The 14,698-nt window shown below is 43.0% G+C and overlaps 1 protein-coding gene across 1 annotated transcript in view; it reads right to left on the bottom strand.

Annotated features, from left to right (window-relative positions):
• LOC117005100 (transcription factor RFX3-like) overlaps positions 1-14,698 on the bottom strand; it is a 272,818-nt gene that overhangs the window by 184,235 nt on the left and 73,885 nt on the right. Inside the window, exon 3 of the mRNA XM_033076381.1 lies at positions 4,206-4,303. Within this exon, the coding sequence (XP_032932272.1) occupies positions 4,206-4,303 (98 nt within the window). The remainder of the gene's footprint in view (positions 1-4,205; positions 4,304-14,698) is intronic.

The raw sequence follows: 14,698 nt of genomic DNA, 5'->3' as shown, positions 1-14,698 counted from the left end.
ATGGATCCCATCTGGTCCAATAGATTTATGAATATCCATGCATTTCAGCAGTTCTCTGACTGCGTCCTCTTCGATAACAAGGGGACCATTCTGCTCCCTAACACCATCTGCCAATCCAGGAGGACAGTTATTATGAGGACAAACTGTCTTTCCACTAAAAACTGAGGCAAAGAAGGCGTTAAGCACTTTCGCCCTTTCCTCATCCGCAATTACTAAGTTCCTTCCCTCATCCAATAAAGAGCAAAGGCTGGTCTTATCCTTCCTTTTACCATTAATATACTTGTAGAAACATTTTTTATTATCCTTTACAGAAGTCACCATTTTAAGTTTATACTGAGCTTTGGCCTCCTTAATTTTTTTCCTACATGCCCTAACAGTCCCCTTAAATACCTCCTGAGAGACCTGACCCTCCTTCCAAAGATGATACATCCTCTTTTTATTCCTAAGTTCCTTCAAAACCTCGTTGCCCATCCAGACTGGACTTTTGCTTTGTCGACTCATTTTTCAGCACACAGGGACAGTCTGCTCCAGTGCCCTCAAGACCTCTGTTTTGAAGCAAATCCACTTTTTCTGAACTCCAACCATGGAGAATCCACAACCTCTCTGGGTAGCCTCATCCGGTGTTTGACCACGCTTAGAGTTAAAAAGATTTTTCTTATGTTTGAATGGAAGTTCATGCATTTCAGTTTGTGTGCATTATCTCTCATCCTTTGAGCACACCTGAGAAGACTTTGCCTCCATCTTTGTGCTGGTTTCAGCTAGGGTATAGTTAATTTTCTTCCCAGTGGCTGGTACAGGGCTATGTTTTATTTTTGTCCTGAACACAGGCTTGATAATATAGAGATATCTTTGTTATTGCTGAGCAGGGCTACACAAAGCCAAGGCCTTCTCTCCTTTTCATACCGCCAAGCTGTCAATGAGGCTGGGGATGCATGGGAAATTGGGAGGAGACACAGCCAGGACAGGTGACCTAAACTGACCAAAGGGATATTCCAGACAACATGACATCATGCTCCGTATATAAAGTGGGGGGAAGAAGGAGGAAGGGTGGGAGGGGGACATTTGGAGTGATGGCGTTTGGCTTCCCAAGTCACTGTTATGCATGATAGGGCCCTGCTCTCCTGGAGATGGTTGAACACCTGCCTGCCCATGGGAAGTGGTGACTAATTTCCTTGTTTTCATTCCTTTCTGCCCATTTCTCCAGTCTGCTGAGATCCTTCTGAAGGCACAGCAATCATCTGGTCTATCAAATTGTCCTCCCAATTTTGTACCATCTGAAAAATTGCTGAGGGTGCTCTCTGTCACACTGTTCAGGTCATTTAATGAAGTTGTTAAACAGTATTGGCCCAAGGATCAGCCCAGGGAAACACCACTAGACCCTGACCTCCAGTTAGACTTTAGGCTTCTGATCACAACTGTCTGAGCCTGGCAGATCAGCCCCTTTTCAGTCCACCTTACTGTCCACTTATCTAAGCTGCACTTTTTCAGCTTGTCTATGATGATGTTATATGAGACAGCGTTGAAAGCCTTGCTAAAGTCAAGATAAAGGGCATCTGCTGCTCTCCACTCATCCACCAAGCTAGTTGACTCATTGTAGAAGGCTGGTAGGTTGGCCAAGCATAATTTCCCTTTTGCAAATCCATGGTGACTATTCCAAATCACCCTGTGCCCTTTGTGTGTCAGGAAATGGCTTCCAGGATTATTTTTGCGATCATCTTCACAAGAATAGAGGTGAGGTTGACCAGCCCGTATTTCCCCAGATCCTCCCTCTTGCCCTTTTTGAAGATTGAAGTGTCATTTGCTTTCTTCCAGTCCTCAGGAATCTCCCCTATCCTTGGAGGTGTACGCAACCTCTATCCCTGGAGCTGTACATGACTTTATGGGACAGGTCCCTGAGCAATCTGATCCAGACTTGCTTTGAGCAGAGAGTTAGATTAGATAACCTCTGGAAGTCCCTTACAACCTAAATTTTTCTATGATAAATTATCAGCCATACTAAAATACGTCTTACTGGTGAATGAAATAGGACTACAAGCTATGTCACATCAGCCAGCTCATCCTTCCATATCCTTTCAAGCTGCTATCTACAAATGAAATCATAAGGAGTTATACCAGGAAAATCATATAGGCATCATCTCCTGTATGGAGACAACTTTTCTGGGCTGTTTATCCAGTCAGTATTTTTATTTTTATTATTATTACTTTTTATTTTTTGTTTGTTTTGGTTTTTAAAGTTCTTTTTCCCAGACAACCATGCATTTTGACATTTTGTTAGATTTCTATGTCTGCCACCATACTTCCTTCTTTCCACCCATTAGTTCTTGGCTCCTGCCTTTCCAGGCACTTCTACCAGCTCTTTATCTAAGACCAGAACCCTTTCTTGCTCACTGGATCAGTTTCACTCTTCTGAATCAGACAACTCATGTTTTCCTTTCCTCCTCACTGACTGGGCCTAGTTGCTGTTTTCATGAGCAAATGATCTCTTCAGAGGTCTTGAGGGTTGTGTTAGAATCAAGATAGCACATGATCATAAAAAGAAAATGAAAGAATATCCATGTCACTTGTCATAGAACATTTTCCATTCCTACCATAGGTTTAGTACTTGCTCCTTTCTCTGTTTTAATAGGATAACTTCCTTCAACCATATATCCTAGGCCCTGTATATGGAATGGAGTAGACTCTTTGTTAATAAATTAGGTACTAGAAACCAGAGTTCATATAATTAATATGCAAAATCAGCAGGTGAAAGAAAATACCCCATTTAGGGCCATCTGGAGGACATCCATGGGTCTTTGGAGCAATTAACATATAAACAGGATAAAACAAGCAATCCTCTGCTTAATATATTTGAGCTATAAAGTCAGGTAAAATGTCATGAACTGCAATAAATTATACATTCCCAATACCACTGCCTATAATTTAGAGTAGAAGCACTTGAGCTTTTAAAAGAAAAACAAGTGTGGATGAAGAAATATGTTTTATTTTGTCTCAGCAGCTCAGTGTCTTTGGTTGACATTTTTCAGTTAGCCTGATCAGACATTCTACATAGGTGTTTTCAGTCTTTGATTACCGTTTAACAATGTGATGAATGACTTTCCATTTTTACAGTATCTTAAACAGGGACACATTGGTCATTCTTAATAAGCATGTCTTAACAGACCCATTTAGGACAGAAGATTGCTCAGATTTTATAAGAGCAAAGAAAATGAGGGAACAAGAGAGTGTTGAAAAAGTTTACCTGAAGAACGAATTTGGCAAAATATGTCAGTGAAGAGGATGCTTCAAGTGTTAACATCAGTGTCAGAACCCAATAGTGTTGTTGACTTTTTTTGTGTCAATGCCAGATTATCATCAATAGCCATATTTTCTGGCACCAAAAAAGTTTTCTACAGGTCTTTTGCTTCTTCCTTAACCTTATATCAGAAGTTTCAGGGGATATATTTAGACTTAACTGGAAAAAGAGGGAGGGAAGGTTCTCCCTGAGAAACTTTGAAGTTAGCCCTACTCTGACTGTGTGTGTGGATTTTACCGTAAAACCTCTAGAGGTCTCTTTTGACCTAAATTATTCTATGATTTTGAGTTTGAACATGGGAGAAAGGAATTTGATGGTAGAAAACCATGTTCATTGAATCAAGAAAAGTGCAGGAAATAGAAGAGTGAGAAAGAAGCAAAGGACATATTCTCCTTCCTCTACCTTCTTTCCTTTGGAAAAAGTAATAAATATGTATATCATTGCACTTAAAACAATAAAGAAATTATATAATTGTTTTCTGTAAGTAATGGTTACAACTGCCTCAGCACTTTAGGAACTTGCCAGTATAATTTCAACTAGAACAGAGGCCCACATGAAGACTACTTTATTACACATATGATATTATGACAAATTTAGACCATACTTCCTATCAGCAAAACTTAAAACTTGTCCATAAACTCAAGTTTTTTTCCCAAAAAACAAAATTCTGCGTATACAGCTTCACACTGTCCAACTGTAACAATTGCCTGAATTCATATTAGATTAATTCAAGTGATATGAATCCAAGTTGTTTTCACTCAAATAATGATTTAATATGACAAAAAATAAAGTTTTTGTTCAAACAATTTCTTTGATAATTTAAACATAGCAGCACATATGTTGTCATGAAAAGAATGTGCATTTAACTTCATATTTTAGTAAGCATTCTAATTTAGATGAATAACCAACTTACATTGTTCCATTTGTGTAGACTGCGTCACTTCCCTCCACATACTGAACCTGGGTTGGGTAGACATGTTGTACCTGTTGCACAGTCTGTATTTGTTGTACCTGCAAACAAGAACACCAGAAATATAGGATAGTTTACCTTATAAAAACAATGATTAGTGCTTCAGTGCATCTAATGATTTGCAAACAATACTCTCAATTTTGGGACATCTCTGTTCTCACAATTACTACATGACACATAATTCAATATTGTGTTGCAAGTCAGTAATATCCTAAGTGGAGTACTGTGCTGATTTGGCATAGCCTGATTTATTTATTATTTTTTTTTAGTGGGGAGGGGCACAGGGGTAGCTTCTGTGAAAAGCTGCTAGAAGCTCCCACCATGTCCAACAGTGCCAATCTCTGTTGGCTCTGAAGATAGATATGCTGCTTGCCCAATTAGAGATGTTGGCAACGCTTCTATGATTACATATTTAAGAAGAAAATCAAAACAGCAGTTTTTTCCTCAGAGGTGGAGAGGGTCCGAGGCCGCCACTGTAGTTTGCCACCATCTTGGCACAGACCACAGCGAGCTTTGCCTGCCTGGTTGCCCCTAGCCAATCGTGCTGCAGGCAGAAGGGCCTTGCATGAAGAGACATGCTAAATAGTGCCAGTGCTGTGGTGGTCATCACTGCCCATGTGGTGGTGATGGGGCTGCATGGCTGACAGTGAATATGTGGTGGGCAACTCCCTGATGTGGAACCTGGATGAAAGCAACTTCTTGGCACTGCAGGATCCTGAAAGAATCTTTGAATTACTGGAACTTGTTGATAATGATACCTACAAGCAGCAGTTTTTCTTCTAGTCAGAGGAGGAAGTGAGGACATGTGAGGGAAAACAACATGGCAGCACCAAGGTCAGTGGAAAAGAAAGAGTAGGAGGAGGTACTCCAAGTGTCAGAACCAAGATTCCTCTGCAAGCCTTAGTGAGAACTATGGTGAAACAAACAGTCCTCCTATAATGCATGGAGTCTATGGGGGATGCAGAGATTCACTCTCAGCCTGTGAGAAAAGTGTTCATGCTGGAGTGGGTGGATGCCAGAAAAAGCTGTAATCTAGTGGGAGACTTGAATAGAGAGAGAGGGCGCTTGCTTTCAAACTAGAGCAACCTAGCCTTAAAAGACTGCACCCCGTGAACAAATGACCCATGCCACAACAGTTTTGGAAAAACTGCCCCTGGGAGGGACCCCATAGCAGAGCAGAGCAAAGACTCCCCTCCCTGAGCAAACAGAAAAAGATCTCGAATGACAAACTGACCAAGACTCCCATGCCCTGTCTTCCTGCACTGTCGATGGGAAAGAGGGAGGGGATGGGGGGGGGGGGGGGAAGGTGTTTTAAAGGCTTATTTTACTTCTCATTATCCTCCTCTGACTCTGTTAATAATAAATTTACTTTAAATTATACATTTGAACCTGTTTTGTCCTTAGAATGATTTTTCCCAGTCTTTATCTCAACTCATGAGCCCTTCATTTTTTTTCCCCTCTCCTCTGCTCAACTTTAGCAGAAGAAGGTAAGTGAACGACTTTCATGGGTACCTGGCATTTGGCCAGTGTCTAACCCCAACAAGTAGTAACATTAGAGATGGTGGCCCTTGTGAGTATGGGTATTTTCAATGCCAAGGAAAGAACCATCTAGAAAGATCAAGAACTATATGATTGATATCAAGCTTAAGAACTATATTTAGGAAGGAAGTAAATTTTATTTGGCCATCTTTATGCTGATTTTTCATATTTTTTTTACTCCAGTTTAACTCTATACAATACAATCCTCTATATCACAACTTACCTGTGCTGTTAAAAGGCAAACTTTGACCTGTGAGAACAGGGCCTAAAAAATTCAGTGTAATCCTAGAAGAGTCTGGTTCTCATGCATGTGATGCATCATCATGTCTCCAAGGTGCACTTCTCTGGCAGACATGCTCTGGAGGGGAGGATTGTGCTAAGAGAGCTTTCCAAAAACCAGCAAAACTGTGAACCTAGCACAGAGAGAGAGAAGGCGCACCAGCCTCAGCTAGAGCAGGAAGTGTTAAAAGCTAGACAAGCGGTAGCTCTAACTCAGTGTAGGCAGCGCCAGGACTGAAGGGGACCAACTCCCCCAGGTGCATCCAGGAGTGGGGCAAATAGGGCAGGCAAACAGGGTGTGGCTATCATGGTTTAGGAATGGTATTCCCCAATTTAGGGCTCCCTTTGTGTTATGGCAAAACCAGTTTTCAGGAGGATTTGGATTATCTTCTCCCCTTTCTCAAAAACCTCCTCTGCTGTGTTGCCCCATAGGATGATGAAATCGATGTACTGTGTTCTGAAGCCTCACCCTTTTGCAGTGCAGTCTGGATCAGTCCATGGCAAATAGTGGGGCTGTGTTTCCACCCCTAGGGCAGTTGGCTCCAGGTGTACTGGACGCCCCTCCAGGTGAAAGAAAACTGTGGCCTGCACTCTGCTGCTAAAGGAATGGAGAAAAATGCATTAGCAATATTGATGGTAGCACCATTTTGCTGCCTGGGACTCCAGTTAGTACTGAAGTTCCAGAGTGTCTGACACAGCAGCATTCAGTGGTGGTGTGACTTTGTTCAGGTCATGATAGTCCACTGTCAGCCTCCACTCTCCATTGAACTTACACCCTGGCCATATGGGGATATTGAAAGGTGAGCAAGTCTTGCTGACCACTCCCAGACTCTCCATAAATCATCTATGGATGGGAGTTCCAGAGTCCCAGTTGGTACAGTGTTCTTGACAGTGTATAGTTGTGGTAGCAATTGGTACCTGATGTTCTTTGACCTGCAGCAGTCCCATAGTAGAAGGGTCCTCTGAGAGACCGGACAAGGTATTCAGCTGTCTAATTCACTCTGTCTCCACAGCAGTTATCCCAAAAGCCCAACAATGCCCTTTTGGGTCCTTAAAATACCCTCTCCTGAGGTAATCTACGCCAAGCTGCACAGGGGCGCTGGGCCAGTCACAATGGGGTATTTTCACCATTCTTTTCTAGTCAGGCTAACTTCAGTTTACAGTACAGTCAGCTGTTGGGATCCCCCTGTCACCCCAGAAAGAGATGGATTCTGCCTCTACATATCTTGATGGCATCAGGGTACATTGTGCACCAGTGTTAACTAAAGTCTTATAGTCTTGTGGGTCTGATGTGACAACCCATGGGATCCCCACAGTCCAATAGATTCTACTGTCCCTTTCCTCCACCTTGCCGGGAGCATTACCCCTCTAGTACTCATAGTACTCATTGCTCACTTCTTGTAAATATGACCTGGAGGTCCCTTTGAGATGATGGGAAGTAACATCAGCCCTTCTATTCTGTCTGAGGACTTGCCCACTGGAACCTGAAGCAGCATTTATCCTTGAAGAATTTCCTGCGGTGGTTGTTCTTCCACTCATATCACATACCCATGCTATTAGGGCAGAGGTGGGTTTTCCATCCCACTTCCTCATGTCCTCTGTGTGGTCATGCAGGTAAAACCACAGGTTACCTCATGGTTTGTACCCTCTCTCAAGTGGGAGGATACTTGCTCCCAATAGCAGAGACTCTGGTCCATACTGGTGGGACATAGGACATTTTCTAACTTGATTGAATCTTTCAAATCTGTCCATAGTCTTGGACAGTCTTTCCACAGCCAAGGCACAGGTTGGTAGGGAGGAAAAAAGATTATCTTCATATTGCCAGAGTCATGTAATCACCCGAAGCACTGTTTGTTCTCCTGTCATTGACATCAAGGCCAATGAGTAGGTGTATGACAATGGTGTGCTCTGTACAAACTTCCGCCACATGGGTTGTGTATACCACTGTTACACTGGACCTCATCTGGATCTACAGGGGACTGTTAGTTATTTGAATCCCTACAAAGTACCTCCAGCACAGCTAATTTTCTCAGGTACTGGATACCCTTCTCCATGGCATTCCATCTGCTTGCGCTCACTATTAAATCATCCTTGAGAGAATACCTTTCTCTCATGCTTGACAGGAGTTACTTCTAGAGGCTGAGAGTTTCTGTCTTCTTCCCAATTGCCTTGTCAATGCCTACATCGCAAGACAGGGATCCCAGTTGCTTGGCTTCACTACCATCTAATTTCATATCGTGGGCTGCGATATCCCAGTACTGGAGCAGTCAGGTCACCAGGGGCTCACTCGATTGGTGTCTGAAATCTTTTTGCATATCTTGCAGCTCCACATGGGATAGGGATTGGGTGATTGTCTTTGGTCCTACCTCTTCCTTCTTTTGAGAAGGCCCTGCTTCCTCTTCAGCCCTCGTGAGACAAACTGATTTGGTCTAAGATTTTTTCTTCTGTATAGGGGTGACAGCTACCAGCACAGGTTGTTCCCCTGGCTCAGCTGCAGTTTGAGTGGCCATGGTCTCATGGTGCCTGTTGTTCTGCTTTCCTCCTACTTGCTCGTAGAGTGCTGTCTGGTGACATGCAGCATCTGATAAATAGCAGCCAGGGCCCAGCACACTACAATAAATTGTTTGTCTCTGGAGTTGCCACAGTTTTCTTCTTGCAAATATTCTGTCATTTTATCAGGGACCTGTAGTTGTTCAGGGGTCAACTCCCAAAACATTGGAGGACAGAATTTCTCCAATAACAGGCCCATTTTCTCCCACATTCCATGCCACTCATGACTATTGCCCCTTGGGGCAGATCTCTGAATGACCTTCCTAAAAATCTCTTTCTTGACTCTAAACATGGTGTGGACCACACTGAGGAGACCTGGAAGACTTAGCAATAAGAACATGCTTTCCTTAACATCCAAGGAAAATTCTAAATTCTCAAAAGCTCTTGTAACAGGCCTGAAGGAGGAAAAGGAGGTAAAAAGGTGTGGAAAATCATCCTCCCCTGTTCCCCCCACAGGCTGGGTATGATTATTAATGCACTCCCAAAAGTAGCGTCTGAAGTAAGGGTAGGAGAGCAACACTGAATACACATCCCAAGTGACCCTCATTGTCCTTGATGTTATGTCATCAGCTGATATCCCACAGTACAGCAAGAAAGCTATGCTGATCTCTCCCTGCTCTGAAAAGATCATCACGAAGAGCACATACAGGAATATACACACGGTTGGGTACCACACCCACATGAACAGACCAAGCAACATTGTGACCAGTGGCTCCATATCTAATACAACAAATGCTTAGATCAAATTTGTTTCCAACCTGCTCTGCGCAGACGTGTTGTTATCTCAACCCTTCATACCTCACATTGGGCGCCAAATAAGGCTGCTGTGGTTTAGGAATGGTATTCCCCTATTTAGTGCTCCTGTTGAACACATGCTTCTGCTTCCCCACCCCCCTCCAATTGGAAGCACAAAAGGCAAAGATCACATTTTGAGATAAGAACAATTTATTGGAAACAGCAATTAGATTAGAACAAACAGTAACAGCAACAATATTAATAACAAAAGGTATAAGAAAGAAATTATTTACACAGAAAGTCTGCAAGAATAAACAAATACTGGACAGTCTCCCCTGCCACATTTTCTCAACTGGAAGAAAGACCCTTCTCCTCAGAAGTGAAAGAGACCTTTTTCCTCACCCCCAAAGCAAGAGAGAGTCCCTTTCACACCCCTGGCAGTGATGTGAGGTGGTATTGAATAAAATTATGGTCCTGCCCACACCCCCTCCTGGATACTGTAAAAAATTAACCCTGTCTTGGATGAACCCAGAATAGTAGCACATCAGCCAAAGCAGGGTCCATCAGCCAAGGCAGGTGTGGCAGTTTACACAGCAGTTCAGGCAAGAAGGGCATTCAGGGAGGACACAGCCCTCCTATCAACTCAAGAGGCAAGCCAAATTAGTGGTCATTACTGGGTTTAGGAAAGACAGGTCCTGCCTGACCAATGTGATATCTTTTTATGACCAAGTGACCAGCCTAGTGGATGAGGGAAAGGCTGTGGATGTGTCTACCTGGAATTCAGTAAAGCCTTTGACACTGCCTCCCACGGTATTCTCCTGGAAAAGTTGGCAGCCCACAGCTTAGACAGGTGTACTCTTTGCTGGGTTAAAAACTGGCTGGATGGCCAGGCCCAGAGAGTGGTGGTGAAAGGTGCTGCATCCAGTTGGTGACCAGACACTAATGGTGTTCCCCAGGGATCAGTGTGGGGCCCAGTCCTGTTTAATATCTTTACTGATGATCTAAACAAGAGGATTGAGGCTACCATTACCAAATTCCTGGACAACACTAAATTGGGTGAGAGTGTCAAACTGTTTCAGGGTAGGAAGGCTCTGAAGAGGGAACTGAACTACAATTTCCCAAATTCAAAAAATGCATGTCTGATTATTAAGCAAGATAAAATTGCACAGAATTTTGATTTTAGATACAAGTGTTTGCATTAAAAGTACTAATAAGTTTAAGAGAATAATGCCAGGGTAAAATATGCGAGGATTTATAAACCTCATTTAAATATTAAAAAAAAATTAGAGCTCTATACACAAAGATTTCTTTTCTCAGAGAAAAAAAAATCTTAATAAATTAATTAATCTATAATACCTTTGGAAAGCAACTCATGCTCTAATGTTGATATTTAGATAAATGACCAATATAAGTTCATGACTAGTTTTTATGTTAAAAATTATTTTTCATTAAGCTCCAATTTAATTAGAAGAGGTTTGCATGTCCAGTTGAATAATACATTTATTTCTGAATGCTATTGTCATAGTCTATGATGAATAGGAAGATTTGTTTTGTGTAACATTTGATGCATGGATACACCTTCTAAAATAGAATAGACATTTGTTTTTAATTTTACTCTTTGAATCCTTCTGTACTGCATGACATAAATCATAAGGTCAGTGAAATTAATTTAAAATCCTTTTAAGCTTGCTACCTCATGCTTAAGAATGCATGTTAAAACAGGAATGATACATGAGTGGAAAATCATATTTGACGAAAAATAAGACAAAGAAAAATTGCACAAGATGTTGAATGGCATTTAATTATGCTTCTCATTTTTTCACTTTACTTTTGCTACCTTTTACTTGTGTATATGTTTCTCCCTTCACAAATTCAGTGTTCCTAAAATGACAATTGCTGTGTCATTTGAAAACATCTGTGAAACCATTGCCACTACACTCAGAAGAGAATCTTAGTTTTTCCTTAAGGACATTTCTTTTTTCTTTATTTGAAGCACCACATTAAACTTTCATGAAGGCCATAGTTATATTGTCAGTGTGAAAATAAAAAAATAATTTTATCAGAAAATAATTTAAATGCTGAAAAACTATTCCACTCATAACTACAAGAAATAATTTTTAAAAATAAATTATTTCTTCTGAATTTTTCATTTTTACCTAAAGTAGTCTCCTCCTAAAGTATGTGTATATAAATTAGAATTTTAAATTTAAGCAAATATATAATATATACAGTAATTTCATGCGTATAAGGAGCGCCCTTTTGACTAAAATTTTGATCTGAACTTGGAAATGCGCCTTATACCCCGGAGTGCCTTATATGTGGACAAAGTTCAGAAATTTGCCAACCCGAAAGTGCGAACCTGCAGCAACCCGGAGCCAAGCCGAGCCGAGCCCGTCCTGCCCTGGCGGTAGCGTCGAGCCAAGCCCGCCTGGCCCCGAGTGGCAGTGCCGAGCCAAGCCCGCTCGACCCCGAGCAGGAGTGCCAACCCGAAAGTGCGAGCCTGCAGCAGCCCGGAGCCAAGCCAAGCCGAGCCCGCCTGACCCTGAGCGGCAGCGATGAACCAAGCCCGCCCGGCCTCGAGTGGGAGTGCTGTGTGGGGCCAAGCCTGCCCGGCCCGGAGCCGAGCCAGTAAACCCCGCGATCGCGCAATTCCGTTACTAATTTGTTACTTTGTTGCACGCGGATCCTCACTGCAAAAAAAAAAAAAAAGCACGCCTTATACGCTGGTGCACCTTATATATGGACAAAGTTCAGAAATTTCCCAACACCCGGAAGTGTGCCTTATACTCCAGTGCACCTTATACTTGTGAAATTACTGTACATAGATTTTTTTCTGAGCAAAGAAACTGTTCTTCATCAAAGAAATCGTTTTAATGCCTGATAGCCTTTTCTTTTCCTACAGTGGAAAAGTACTTATTTTACCCAGATTCTTCATCCCATTTCCTAGTGTTATACTAGATTCACATTCTCTTCCCAGATTCACAGAATACTTATGGTTAGAAGGGACCTCTGGAGATTATCCAGTCTAACCCTCCTGCCATGGCAGAATCACTTAGAGCAGGTGACACAGGAGCACATCCAGGTGTGTTTTGAATGTCTCCAGAGAGGGAGACTCCATCACCTCCTTGGGCAGCTATTTCAGTGCTCTGCCACCCTCAGTAGAAAGAAGTTATTCCTCATGTTGAGGTGGAACTTCATGTGTTTTAGTTTGTGGCCATTGCTCCTTGTCCTGTCACTGGGCACCAATTAAAAGTCTGGGACCATCCTCTTGGCACCTGCCTTTGAGATATTTATATGCATTAATAAGATCTCCTCAGTCTTTTCTTCTCTAGACTAACAAGGCCCAGCTCCTGCAGTCTCTCCTCATAACAGTGATGCTCCAGGCCTCTAATCATATTTGTGGCCTCCACTGGACTGTCTCCAGTAGTTCCTTGTCTTTCTTGTTCTGAGGAGCCCAGAACTGAACACAGTACTCCAGATATGGCCTTACTAGGGCCGAGTAGAGGGGGAGGATCACATCCCTTGACCTGCTGGTCACACTCTTCCTGATGCATCCCAAGATCCCATTGGCCCTTCTGGCCACAAGGGCACACTGACAACTCACAGTCAACTTGTCCTCCACCAAGACTCCCAGGTCCTTCTCCACAGAGCTGCTGTCTAGTAGGTCGGCCCCCAACCTGTACTGGTACTTGCAGTTACTCTTCCCCAGGTGCAGGACCATATACTTGCTCTTGTTGAACCAAGTGGGCCTTCCTCATCACATCCCTGAATATTCTGATAATATTTCTATAGTCTTCCCATTTGACCAGTCCCTTTTTCCACATCCCATAAATTTTTTTCATCCATTTGAGATTTGCTAGAAGCTTTCTGCTCATCCATGCAGGTGTCCTGCCCCCTTTGCTGGATTTCTTGCTCATGGGGATTCACTGGTCTTGAGCTTGAGGGAAGTGATGCTTGAATACTGACCAACTCTCTTGGATCCCCTTCTCTTCTAGGCCCCTAACGCATGGGATACCTCTAAGTAGGTCTTTGAAGAGGTCAAAGTTAACTCTCGAGAAGTTCAGAGTTCTAGTCCTGCTTACTGCTTTGCTTCCTCCACATAGGGTCCTGAGTTCTACCATCTCATGGTCACTGTAGTCAAGGCTGCCCCCAACCTTCACATCTTCAACCAGTCCCTCCCGGTTTGTTAGCACAAGGTCCAGCAACACACCTCTCCTCATTGGCTCTTCCACCATGTCCTGGGGTAACTTTGTCATATTGAATTGTATCCCCATTTGTCTGTTTAGCCCAGAAATAAGTCTTGTACCTTTAAGGTTGGCTTTGAGAGTGAAGGGGGGGAAGGAGAAGTGGTGGAATGTCTGAGGCAGTTGTTTTCAAAACATAGAGATAGGAGTTTCATCGCTTTGTCTCCTGGACAGTGTCCTCATGGTGGAGAGCAGGAGAGAGCTCCCTCCCCTTTTGCTTTTAGTTAGTTTTTGACTAACTAAAGTAGAGAAGTTCCCCGGAAAGTTTTTTTCTTTTTTATCCTGGAATTATTTGGACCTGCTCTGGACTGGGGACACAGGGGAGGACCTGGCCTGGGCAGAGGCATTTTCCAGCACCAGAGGGACTGAGAACAGACTGAGCTGAACTACCACCCACCTGAGAGAGACTTTCTGAATTTGTCATCTCTTTAGAGCAGCAAGAGATTTTGTTGTTCAGTATTGGTTTTTTTGTGCTGGGCAGTGTTTTGCCTATTGAATAAACAGGTTTTTTCCACTTCTCTCTGAGGAAATTTCTTCCTGAACCGGTTGGGGGAGGGGCCACTTGGGTTTGTTTCCTGGGGGAGGGGGGGGAGGCCTTTGGAGGTTTTCTCCCAAATTTGCCCTAAACCAGGACACACCACTTGCCTCAAAAGGTTTTTATCAATAATCTGCAGGAATGTCAAGGACTGTGTGTGCTAAACTGTGTTGTCTCTCCAAGAAATATCAGGGTGGTTGAGGACACCCAGGAGAGTGGAGCCTGTGACCATGAGGCTATTTCCAGCTGTCCATAGAAAGCCTTATAAACTTCCTCCTCCTGATCAGGTGGTCTGTAGTAAACATCCACAACAGTGTCACCCATATCAGCCTGTCCCTTAACTCTCACCCATAAACTCTCAACTTGTTAGTCTGTCCCTGGGTACATCTGTCCCTGGATCAATACATTCCAGTTGCTCTCTCATATAAAGAGCAACTCCACCACCTTGTCTCCCTGACCTGTCCTTTCTAAAAAGTACAGTAATTTCATGATTATAAGCCGCATGTCCGGGTGACGGCAACGTTTAGGTCTTCGTCAATATATAAGCCGCACCT

The sequence above is a fragment of the Catharus ustulatus genome, chromosome W, assembly GCF_009819885.2.
Source record: "Catharus ustulatus isolate bCatUst1 chromosome W, bCatUst1.pri.v2, whole genome shotgun sequence".
Taxonomy (NCBI): domain Eukaryota; kingdom Metazoa; phylum Chordata; class Aves; order Passeriformes; family Turdidae; genus Catharus; species Catharus ustulatus.
The sequence above is the reverse complement of the archived record's forward strand: the minus strand, read 5'-3'. Positions and strand labels throughout refer to the sequence as shown.